The 12756-nt window shown below is 41.0% G+C and overlaps 1 protein-coding gene across 6 annotated transcripts in view; it reads right to left on the bottom strand.

The window, feature by feature from the left end:
• The window catches only part of Csmd1 (CUB and Sushi multiple domains 1), a 1620113-nt gene that overhangs the window by 269220 nt on the left and 1338137 nt on the right, over positions 1–12756 (bottom strand). For all 6 annotated transcript variants that reach the window (XM_031339198.1, XM_031339200.1, XM_031339199.1 and 3 more), the window contains one exon: positions 8602–8758. In XM_031339198.1, the coding sequence (XP_031195058.1) occupies positions 8602–8758 (157 nt within the window). The remainder of the gene's footprint in view (positions 1–8601; positions 8759–12756) is intronic.

The following is a 12756-nucleotide window of genomic DNA, read 5'->3' on the forward strand; positions in this document are numbered from 1 at the left end:
TTAGGATATAGAAGAAAGGTTGGAAAAGTGACAGTCGCAGCCATCTCAATGCTTTCAGAGGTTTGTGCAGATCAAATTACCATATCGACGATAACACGGAAGATGACTTTACAGCCACAGACATTGGGCAGATAATACTTTTAAAATTATTTAAATCTATTAAACAATTTTACTTAAATTACAAAATTATTTAAAATAAAAGTATAATCTCTACTATACATGTACCCATTCATACTGTCAATTTATGGAATTGTGTGAGGAGGAATTGTGACAGACAAGTATCCTAAAGGAGAGAATGTGAGCACAGATGCTACAGTGATTCTGATGGCCCACTTCTATATGGTTACCCTCTGCACACATAATCCATTCTAATTCCTGTAGAGTGAGTAGACTCTTAAATCTACCTTCTGTTCAGTGTGAGAGACAAACGGCAGGTATATTAAGGTACCACATGGGCTAACAATGAGTTGGTGAAGTAGGGTTAACTGTGGAGATTGTAGCAATCAGGGGACACCCTTCAGAAAGGGTTAGCCTCTGACAAGGGTAAGCTTTGGGGGGGCAGTAGGAATGCTACTATGAACTTCAAGGAGAAATGCTATGGTAGGCAAGGGTGTGCACCACAAAGGATCCAAGAGCCAGTGGTCTGCCTATAGCCTGGACAATACTGAACTTCAAAAGCTTCCTCTCTCATTGTAGCCCATGAGACTCTGAGGACAAACCAAGCTGTGACTCATAGGCACCCTGAGCAAATGAGTGTGGGCTATTTATGGCAAATTGCTTCACACCAATAGGAAATTGACACCCAAAGAACTACCTATTATTTTAAAATATCTTCATAGAATTGCCTAGCAGCCAGCTATGGGAAAACAAATCATGCTTAGAACAGTTTCCAACAGTTTTCCCAGCTGCACTAATGGCTACTTGGGAGCAAAAGCTCTTTTGAATAAAGCCTGCATAGACACAATAGTGTCTAGGGACAGCACTGTAAGACATGTGTTATGTTTATCTCAATTTTCATCTCCACTGAATATTAAATAAAAGTCTGTAACTGTTTCAATGGACCCCTGTGCAGGTTGATTTTCTTGTTTCCCTGACTCTGTTCTGTTCTATACATTGTACATTTTACAATTGTAAACACTTCTTAGAACTATTCACTGCATGGCAAGCTGTCCTGATGTAATTCCCTAGAGTATAAAACATCATAAATGACTAAGAAAGTAAGGAGCTGGAGAGATGGTTTTGTAGGTAAGAACACTGGTTGTTCTTGCAGGGGACTTGGGTTTGATTCCCAACACCTACATTAGGTAGCTCACAACTGTTTATAACTTCAGTTTGAGGGAAAATGACACCAGCTTATGATCTCCTCTGGCGTTCGCTGACCACATGTAATGTTCACATATACATGCATGTTAAATATGTATACACATAAAAGTTGAAAAATATTGCTAAAAAATTAAGGATATTGTTCTCTGAATATCATGTACTATTGAAGTTGAAAGCAGTGATGCTTACACATAGGTACCAAAAATGTCTGGAAACTGTCTATGTTTTTAATGAGGTTAGTTGTTATACTTTATATTTGAGGACTGATATCTTATACAGAACTTCAGAAATCTAGTTTCCAGATGTAATCAGTTATGACAGGAGAACATTGTCACGTTCTTGAGTCTCATTCACAGTCATAGAGGTTGGTTGGTCGCATCTCTATCAGAAGTAGATACTGATTTGGATATGAATGGGGGAGGGGGGAGCCGCCAGTTAATCCTATAAGTATTAAATGCCAATCCATGACCTCAAGGACTGGAATATAGAATATATAATCCCCTCCTGCTCTCTGCCTTTTGGTGTGCTCTCAGTAATTGCATAGTGTCTATATCTGGGCACTTCAGGCTCACTATATTTCTCTTTGGGGATGGAGTTAAGGAAGAGTCTTGCATGTTCCAGCTTGACCTTGATTTCTTTATGTTGGTGAGGATCACCTTGAACCTCCGATCTCCATGCTCCACTTTCATAGTACTAAGATTATAAGCATATGCCATCATGTCTAGTTTCCTGTGGTCCCAGGACTCAAAACCTGGACTTTATTTATGCAAGGCAAACATTTTACCCAACTGAGCAATCTCACCAGCATTTCGGGCTTAATTTTAAGCCCCAAAGTGAGCATAATGATTGTGACTTTATTTTGCTTGAGGTGACATCCATCCATCCCTGGGAAGGAGACGTACTGTTTACTCTCCAGTAACAGAGATCTTAATGCTGTGTTCAGTTCGATTCCATCTGAATTTAGTGAAATCAGGATAGCAGATGGTCAAGTACACAGTCAGGCCTTACTTTTCCCATCCTTTAACTATGCTATGAGAATCGGTCCTTCCTGTCAATCACCTTACCTCCTACCCACTGGGTTCTGAGCCTATCAATGAATGTGTTCTTCTACTGAATGGACACCAGCCATGGTCACTATCTTCACTTGTTGTAAATAATAGTTGCAGAGACACTTTCTACGTTTCTCTTTGAATTTCTTCAAACTGTGACCAGGCAACCTTCCCAACACAACTTATTGAACAAACAACTGCCAAATACAGGCTGGGAGTTTTATATGCCTTCATATTCTTCATGTGTTTTACAGCATCCATGAATCTTCCAACCTAGGGGTCTTGTCCTTTTTGTGTCAAAGGTAGCAAAGAAAGGCTACGAGGTAAGACTGCTGTTCCTCACTGCCCAGACCTACTGTGATATACTCAAAGCCCTCAGTGGCATTCATGGTAATGTGAAGGTCAGAGAATAAGAGCATCCCAAAGCCCTGGCTGATCCTGAGAGCCAGATGGGGAGCCTATTTCTGCAGTAGGCAGACATACCACTCCTGGATCCCTTTCCTTCTTTCTTAGAGTATACAGTCAGAATCTTCCATGACAGAAAGAAGGAAAGAGAGAAAGAGAGAAAGAAGGAAAGAAAGAGAAAGAGAGAAAGAGAGAAAGAGAGAGAGAAAGAAACTTAAGAAGGCATACTAAATATATTGAAGTTGTTTTCTATCACTTGTTATATTATTATTAAAGATTTTCTTTTCAAAGTTTTATTTATTCTATGTGAATACACTTCCACTTTCTTCAGATACACCAGAAGAGGACATCAGATCTCATTACAGATGGTTATGAGCTACCATGTAGTTGTTGGGAATTGAACTCAGGACCTTTAGAAGAGCAGCCAGGCTCTTAACTACTGAGCCATCTCCCCAGCCCTTATTAAAAATTTTCATATCTACTCAGCAAACATGCCTCTGGAATAAGCCTGTATTTTTCTGCAGTTTTACACTCATATATGACCATAAACTACAACGTTTATTATAGAACCAAAATTTAAACTTGGGTTTGCTAGGATTTTATGGAAATCCCTTTGAGTCTGAGATTTTTTTTCCTTCAGTGATACTATCATGGTTTAGATCTTAAACATTCAGAAAGGCAGACATACTGAAAATTTAGTTCACAATGCAGCAGCATTCCAGGCATTGGGGGTGTGAGTAGACAGTATAGGATCTGACCCACGGCTGGATTCATCTACTCATGAATTCATGGTTTAATGCGTTACTGTGAAAGAATGGAAACTCAAGGAGCAAAGACTTAGCTGGGAGCTACAGAAGTCTCTTCTTGAGGGATATATTTTACTCATGCCCCTTCCTTTATGCTGTCATCACCATGAAGCAAGCTTTCTTTTACCACATGCCCACCACACAGATCTGTAAGCAACTGCGCAAGCTGAGCATGGACTGAAATCAGAAGTCAAAAGCACCTTTGATCTTCAACTGTTGTTCTCCAGTGTTTTATCACAGAGATGTTAAGCTGAGCAACACAGTCAAGGCACACAGAGAGTAGCAGTGAAGGTTCTTGGTGAATAGTAACCTCTCCTACTGTTAGTATCATGTCTAATGCCAGAATAACTATCCTCTAAACCAGCTCTGCAAAAGGCCAAGTCAGGTCTTCAAGTTCATGCTAAAACCAAGTTCTCCTCTCTGACAACATACTGTAGGTATGGAAAGGGTAAGTGCCTAGTGACCAACTGTTTTTATCTATCATTAAACAAGAATATCCCTTCAGGTACATCACACAGCCAAACCTCATGCTTGTGGTAGTTCCTTGTCACAGTTAAAACTACTGACAATATTCTCTCTCTTGGACAACACTGCCAGGCTTTGGGAAGGTAATTAGAAAGGATTGGTTCTTATGTGTGTCATCACTGTGTCTGCATGAGGACAACATGGATGCGAGGAAAGGATCATTCTGCTCCACCTTCCAGCAAATAGATGAAGTCTGGAGTGAACAAATATTGTTGATATGAACACAGCTGTGCCAAGAACCTGAGTGCCTCAGATCCATGGAAATGGCAAAGCCATTCCCTGATCCATGGGCATATGCTGACAGTGTGCAAAGGAAGTACAGCCTGCGACTTCCTCTTCCTGGATGGGCACCTGCCTCCTCTTTCAACTGTTTACAATAAACCTGCCCCCTCCATTCAGATGTATTAAATAAACATCTTGAGTTTCAATGCTGCTGCTTCTGCATCTCCATCAGAGCACATGACCTACCCAGTCCCAGCTTTTCTATGTGTCTCTGTGTTTCATCACCCCATCTTTGTCCCAGTGAGGTCAACGACAAAGCTGTGCAGGTCATGGCAGATTGATCATCTCTGTAATGTGCAGAGGGACACGAACTGGCACTGTTGTCCCTGGTCTAAAAGAGACTGTGAGAAATAGATGTAAGACATGGTAACATTGTGAGAGTATGCCATCTGTCAGTCCAGAGCATACCTCAGGGTTGAAGCAATCAGTGTTTCTGATGTAGGTTCACTTGGAAGTGGTACTTTGGTTTCTTTGGTTACCCCTTAAGCAATAGTTGTTAAAGCATCACTCAGGTTCTTCCTTCCATCCACATGCTTCCAGAGAGAAGACTCAGACCCAAAATACATTTACAAATACTTTGACCATATAGCTTGACTCTTCTCTGACTAGATATAATTTAAAATATTCCATTTATTCTAGCCCACATTCTGCCATATGGCTGGTTATCTGTGTTCAGGTATCATGCATCCATCTGGTCACATCTTTCTGATGAATCTCCCTGCCAAATTCTCTCCCAGGATTCTTTCTCCTCCCATGTTTCTCTTCTATTTCCTGTCCAAGCCATAGGCCATAGGCTTTTAAATTGACAGGTGATGGATCCATACAATACACAAGATGTTCTCTCTCTACAAATAGTAATTCCTAAACAGATGACTAATTTACATATCTATTACAAATTGGCCCAAACTTGACCTTTTTTTCTATCTTACTGGCCAGTGCCTTTATTTATATCAATATCAGCCTGTGAATACATTTTCTATTTTAAATTCAGTGGAGTAAATGTTTGCAGGTAAGTGTGCCAGCAGCTTTGGGATTCAGTGTTACAAGCTGAGATTTGGGGTGGCATCATATCATTTTTTTGTGTAAAACTTCAGAAAATACTTTTACAATGTGGATAAATGTTTGAATTTATTGAAACAATAGTGTTTTAGCAAGACCTGTGCCTCAAACACATAAAAAATTGCACAGCCTTTTAATAAAGACACCCAAATACTGTGTCTATTTCTAAGCACTTCCTTGTGTATGCAGAACTCTAATCACACTCTTTGAGGAGTAAAATCCACTCATGTGTGTACAATAATGGATCCAAAATCATTGCATCCTGATGTTTCCCCAAGCAATGCAAAGGTAGCAAGAGGCAGTTAAGATCATCTGTGAGCACTGCTTCAGGGATGGAAATTTGTTTCAGGTATTGGGTTACAATGTGTGAGTTTGGGATTTCTAAAATCTGATTACTGACTGTTTAAATCCAGGGTCTTAATGTGAAATCAACACTATTTTGATTATATAGCCATTGTCACCATCCTGACTATATCACCATAATCATTTCCATGTGACAGCATGACCAGGTTCTAAACCAGTTGTACAAACACTACCCCCAGGCTTGGGCTTCTTTAGGTAGTTACAAGGAAGTATAACTGGGGTGAATGGAGAGAGGTCAGTCCTCTTTCCAGATAAAACTGAGTATCAAAGATCAAGTCTTGTCTGTATCCTTTTCTTCTTTTCATGGAATGTCTGATTTCCTATATAATAAAATACAGGCCCTATAATTGCAGCATGCTCATAAACAATGGATTGATGCTTTCAGAAGGATTCTCAGTGGAGTAGGAGAAGCCAAAGGCCCTTAGCTGGGCTAATGCCAAAGATCAACCTAAAATTCCATTATCTAAGGGGGCAGGTGTGATCTGGGAAGATCACATTGCACAAAACTTGTCAATGATGATGGTGGTCACCACAAACACATGCCAACATTCTGTAGGCCCTATCAACTCCAGGGTTTTAGAACCTTGGGGAATCTCGTAAATGCTGTTTGAAAAATGGAGGTGATATCAAACGCCTAGAAATGGTTTGTAATTTCCTCTTTCACAGCTGGAACTGGAGGCTCCAACATGGGTGAATCTAGGTACCTCATACGCAATGATGAGAACACATCAATGGATGCCCATAGATAAATAGTCACAACAACTGGAAACATAAATCAGTTCCCAGTGTTGGAAAAGCAATGGCACACTCTAAGTCAGGGCCCATGCCTTTCTTAGGACAGCCTTGGGATGCGGAAGCTTAGAGACTTGTCAGCTGGGAGGAATATGCTGGGCAGGCAAGGGAAAAGTGGTTGCCACGCTGGTGAATGTTTCGTGCTCTTCAGTAAAGAATCATGACAGGAGATGTGGCTGATGAGAAAAGGTACCAAAGAGATGTTCACTGACAAAAGAAGGAAAGGACCACCTACCCAAGTGTGGGCATGTTGGTTTTATGTACTTACTCTCAGAATACTACTGAAAGATTGTCCTAAAATTTTTTTCACAATCAAACATGTGTTACTCCAAGATGAGGAGCTAGCAAGTGGAGATTAAGATACATAAGAAGAAAACAAAAGCCATCAAACTCAAGCATGGAAAGAATGGGGTGGTAAAAAGACCACTTTCAGGTGCCTCACCTATAAGCACACCCACAAGGGGGCTTTGCAAGAGCTCCCAAGGAATATTCTCACAGTGAGATTTTTAAGTGGGCTTCACTTAAAGAGATTTGTCATCACAATTCAACACTATGATGTTCACCGTGACTTACTACACATGTGAAGTAGTTAATAAACCTTGCTGTATATTGGCTCATTTCAACAGCATTAGTCACAAACAGGAAACAATGGCATTCTCCTAAAATTGGCCACTAACTTCTCTTTTGACAGCATGACAGCAAAGCTCTTCAAGGCTTCCATTGCGATGTCATCTACAGAGGAGGGTCTAAGTGGTTTGTCTTCCTGTTAGATACCTGTATTAGCCTAGGATGCCAGCTGTGGAGTGTGTCCTTCACTGACTGTCCCCTCATGTGCTTATCATTTGAACAGAGGTATCATTTCTAAGAAGCTCTCATGGGCTTCCATCATAAAATATGAAAATGTCAAAATTCCCAGGGCTCAGAGTCAATATCACAAAGCCTCGAACCATCTGATCAATGAAAATTTGGGTTGCCTTAGATAAGCTCATCATCTTAGTTGGCCAGATTCTCTTATTGCTCCAAAGCAGCAGGTATCTAAGTCCCTGCTGGGAACAACTCCCACTTGCATAATTGATGTTCATGCACATATGGGTAGATGCATATGATTATATATGCATATGCACATACACACAGTGTGATCAAGATGGCTCTGCAGTTTTTGTGCACACTGCTTATACAAAGGACTTACATTCAGTTCCCAGAACCTACATCAGATGACTCAGAATCATCTACAACTTTGGTTCCAGGGAATCTAACACCTTCTGGTTTCTGCATTCACATGGTGCATATAAACTCACATAGGCACACACTCATACATATAAATAAATATAATAAACCAATTTCAAAAGAGAACATATATACAAATATGTATATATACCTTATATCTGTCATTCAAAGATTAAGCAGGTGCCTCACCTGTCAGCATACCCACAGGGGCTTTGCAAGAGCTCCCAAGAATTGTTCTCACATTGAGAGTTTCAAGTGGGATTCACATAAAGAGATTTCATAATCAACACTGTGATATTCACTGTGACTATATTATAATATATACTCTGTAAATCTTTAATATGCTCAGTTATCACATATTTGTATATGTGCTTATACATATATATATAATATATATATATATATATAAAATATACTCAAAGATTATGGTAACTATATCAAATATTCTCTCTAAATCTTTCACATGCATATTCATCAAATGTTGAGCATATTCACTACACAAAAATCTGTATTTGTATACCCAGTATGCCTTTAAATGTCACAAGATGTTTCATTTTCAGGCTATACTGATCTATTATTAAAATGGGAAGTCTTCTATATGAAACTATGGCCTCTGTTACTTCCTGCTCAACAACAGAGATAATTAAAACAGAACACATGGTACAGCCAGCAAAGAAATCCATCATATAAACCCATTGTAAGGCAAGGTAGTAGATGTATCCTAACCAGACAACCAAGTTAAAATGCATGGTTGGCCATGGGTTACTCACTGGTGTAGGTGAGCTGGAAGCCTTGGGCAGTGTCCGATCCATTGGTGTTGAACTCCAGCCTCAGGTGGTTGGAGGTACTGTTGAGCACCAGCCCCATCAATTCGCTTCTTGTGAAGACTCCCAGTGACCTCGAGGAGCTGTCCTTTCCATCATAAACCTAGTGGAAGTAGACAAAGTGAGTCCCCAATTCGTTAAAGCCCTGTTGTTAGGCAACAATTTTAACAAGCCCTTCCTATCTTTAAGAATGTGGCTTCATTCAAAACTTGAGACTCAGTTTACAGAAACACAGATGGATGAGGAGGCTAAACAATCTAACTCTTTCCATTTTACCTTTCCCATTAACACCATACACAAAAGATTCCTGGTCCCATTTTTCTTTCAAATAATTTCCTGTTCATTGCTTTGAAGACCAGTTTGTTTTAAACATGTATTTATTTATTTTGTATATATGAATCCACTGTAGTAGCTATCTTCAGACACACCAGAAGAGGGCATCAGATCACATTATAGATAGTTTTGAGCCAGTTGTGGTTGCTGGGAATTGAACTCAGGACCTCTGGAAGAGCAGTCAGTGCTCTTAAACATTGAACCATCTCTCCAGCCCTGAAGAACAATTTTTTATCTTTTCACAATTGAGTATCTGTGTGATTCCAGGTTCTGCCACATACTTTTCATCCTTCTCATCGCCCACTAGTCACAGGGCTTCATTGCAAAGATGTTCTGTGAAGCATGGGTTAAGGCCCAGGCATCTCACCAGTCTTGCTCCTATATCTAATGCCCTGAGCCACAGTGGTGTTAAAACCATCACCATATGTAAGTCTGGCATGTGCATGCACTGGATAAAAGAGTCCTGTCACACAATGGCAGTGGAGCTTGCTATGAAATCCCACGGATGCGTTATTGTTACTGCATGGTACGAAGTTGAAAGAAATAATCTTTGTGTGGAGAAAGGGTCCCCAGGCTCAGAACAGATAATTGAGGTGAGAATGAATAAAGGAGGTTTAGGGTAAAGAACGAGTTCTCAGTGCTGAGGAAGCCAACCCTATACCCTGACTGAATACTTTATCAGACTACTGCAGAGCCTGGCACACACATCCCTCATCCCGTGGCACTCTTTCTGCTGAAGTATGACTCTGTCCCAGATATTCTGGTCACACCGAGTGTGGCAGCCTCTCACTTTTCAGTGTTGGTGGTGCTCTGCATGGAGATGGTGTCCTTCACCTTTCTCAGTGAGAGGTGAAAACTTTGTGGACAGAGGTCTCAAGGAAGGAAAATCGTTCTCTTGAACAGCATCCATTTTTTTTCTTTTTTCTTTTAAAGATTTATTTATTATTATATGTAAGTACACTGTTGCTGTCTCCAGACACACCAGAAGAAGGTGTCAGATCTCATTATGGATGGTTGTGAGCCACCATGTGGTTGCTAGGACTTGAACTCAGGACCTTCAGAAGAGCAGTCAGTGCTCTTACCCGCTGAGATCTCGCCAGCCCCTGTAAAAGCTGTTCCTTTTTTCCTTTTTTTTTTTTTGGTTTTTCGAGACAGGATTTCTCTATAGCCCTCACTGTACTGGGACTCACTCTGTAGAGTAGGCTGGCCTTAAACTCAGAAATCTGCCTGCCTCTGCCTACCAAGTGCTGGAATTAAAAGAATGTGCCACCACCGCCCCATTTTTTTTGCTGTTGTTGTTTTGTTTTGTTTTGTTTTGTTTTTGTTTGTTTTTTTCGACACAGGGTTTCTCTGTGTAGCCTTGGCTCTCCTGGAACTCACTCTGACCAGGCTGGCCTTGAACTCAGAAATCCGCCTGTCTCTGCCTCCCAAGTGGTGGGATTAAAGGCTCTTAAAGAAACTGACCAGATGACTAGAGATGTGTGCAGCATCTTCTGACATGTGGCCCAGCCCTGTTGCTCTTCATCCTCAGAGACCTTTATTTTTCAGCAATGTATGAGCTAGAGGCTTTGGTCAGGTTTATTTCCCCACCAACTTTACAACTTAAAGGCAGAAAAAAGAAACTGGAAATGTAGCAGAGTAGGAGGGAATAAGCTTTATTAAGTGTGAAGCACATGCAAATCCACAGAAAAGGAAAGACAGACACACAGACATAGATAGAAAGATACAAAGAGACATAGACAGACAGACAGAGAGACAGACAGACAGACAGGGACTCCCTACAAAGTTGAAAAAGAATCCAGACATCAAAATCCATTTCCCTTGAGGGCTGTGGGTTAAGTGTTTCAGCAGGCCTGGGAGAGGTCTTTTGCCTCTTCTTTGGCACTGGTCAGTTTAGACAAAAGAATGAGAGCTGTCAGGCCCACAGCTTCAGTTGAACATGCCTAGGCAATTCTTGAACATACATGAGTAGCCTGGACCGGTAAGCTGGAAGGAGAACCCTTCTGGCAAGGTAGAAGGCTTACTAGATCTTTATCCTAGGTTAGGAGGGTGAGAAAGAAGCTGGAACGTTCTCGTATTTATTGTTTATCTGTGGTCCTCGTTCTTAGACATCTGCCTGGGGATCTATCTAACATCAAGTCCCTCACTATCATCTCCTTTCTATCAATGTTTAAACCCTACGTGGCTCAAAAGCCTGACCCATACCTATATGTACTCATAAAAAGAAAATGCATACAGAAAAATAAGTTAATTTTATTTCATTGCAATTAAATACACAAATACTTAAACTGTAGAGTCCAATACCATTTCCTTACCAAAGGCTATGATTATAAGCTATTGGTCTAAGAACAAACATTGCTTTACATGTGGCACTCACAGATATAAGGAGAGTTCTTACACTCAAAATAATAACAGGTTCTATGTCCAAGTCCCCTGAAAGATCCTAGTTCCCCCCATATACCAGGCCTTTTTCTATGTATGGGAATGCATGGAGAGGTGTGGTGGCAGAGACGGAAGGACATACGGATGAGTCCATTGCTTGGCATTGAGTCCCAGTTTACAAGGATCAAGATGGAGTCCTCTGAGAAACTCTCAGTGCTTTCATGGGCAGTAACTTGCTCACAGTGACCTCCTAGTTACATCACCAAGAAAACAAAAACTTGTGTAAATCCCATCCCTCCCAGGACAGCAAGCCATCCAACCATGTCCATGTCACTGGATCTGGGTACTCTGTGTCCATCTGTGAACATCATTGAATGAGCACTCAGATAATGAGCACACAGCTGGCCATCAGTGAGTGCCCAGGGCTTTGTGATTGCAGAGTGCAAATGGGAGCTCAAAGTTGCCTTAACTCAGAGTGAAAAAAAAAAAAAAAGAGGATGAGCTACACTAGTTCTCAGGGCATCCAATAGCCAGAGTCCTCAGCCACCAGCAGTAGACTCACAACTCCGTGGTGATCAGGAAAAGCACTTAGGGGTCTCTTGTTCTATATGGTATAAGGATCTGTGGAGCAACCTGCAATCCATTACCTCAATCTTGGCATTTAAGTGCTTCTTAGGCCCACAGAAACATAGCCCATAGGTCACAACACATTCTGTGATATCTGGAGTCACAGCTGAGCATTCTTGTGGAGCCTTTCATGGCTTACAGAGCTGAGTCCTGGAGCTCTTTTTGAGTTATCCACTTCCATGCAGAGCTTACACGATCACTGAGCTCTGTCCTCTACTCACACTATGTATGCTTGTGAGTGTGCAAATGAAATCAAAGACCTTTCTGCTGCGTCACGGTGGTCTGAAAGGTGAGTGTGAACAGCCTGTGCCCCTACTAAAATGATTTAACTTTAAACATGTTATTTAAAACTGAAGTATTTATTATGAACCTCAATGAAGAGAGAGAAAAATGCATTGGCACTTTAAAGGCTGGGCAATTTCCCTGCAATTAAATGTGGGTAAGCAAGATTGTTTCTCCTTCGTTCTCTTCCTCCTCCTCTTCCTCTTCCTCTTCTTCTTCTTCTTCTTCCTCTTCTTCTTCTTCTTCCTCTTCTTCTTCTTCTTCTTCTTCTTCTTCTTCTTCTTCTTCTTCTTCTTCTTCTTCTTCTTCTTCTTCTTCTTCTTCTCTTCCTCCTCCCCCTCCTCTTCATCCTCCTCCTTGTTCTCCTCATCCTCTTCTTCCTCCTACCCCTCCCCTTTTCCTTCTTCTCTTCCTTTCCTCTCCTTCCCCTCCCCCCTTCCTCCTTCTCTCCCGTTTTCATTTATTTACTTACTTATT

This window comes from Mastomys coucha, unplaced genomic scaffold (assembly GCF_008632895.1).
Source record: "Mastomys coucha isolate ucsf_1 unplaced genomic scaffold, UCSF_Mcou_1 pScaffold22, whole genome shotgun sequence".
Taxonomy (NCBI): Eukaryota; Metazoa; Chordata; class Mammalia; order Rodentia; family Muridae; genus Mastomys; species Mastomys coucha.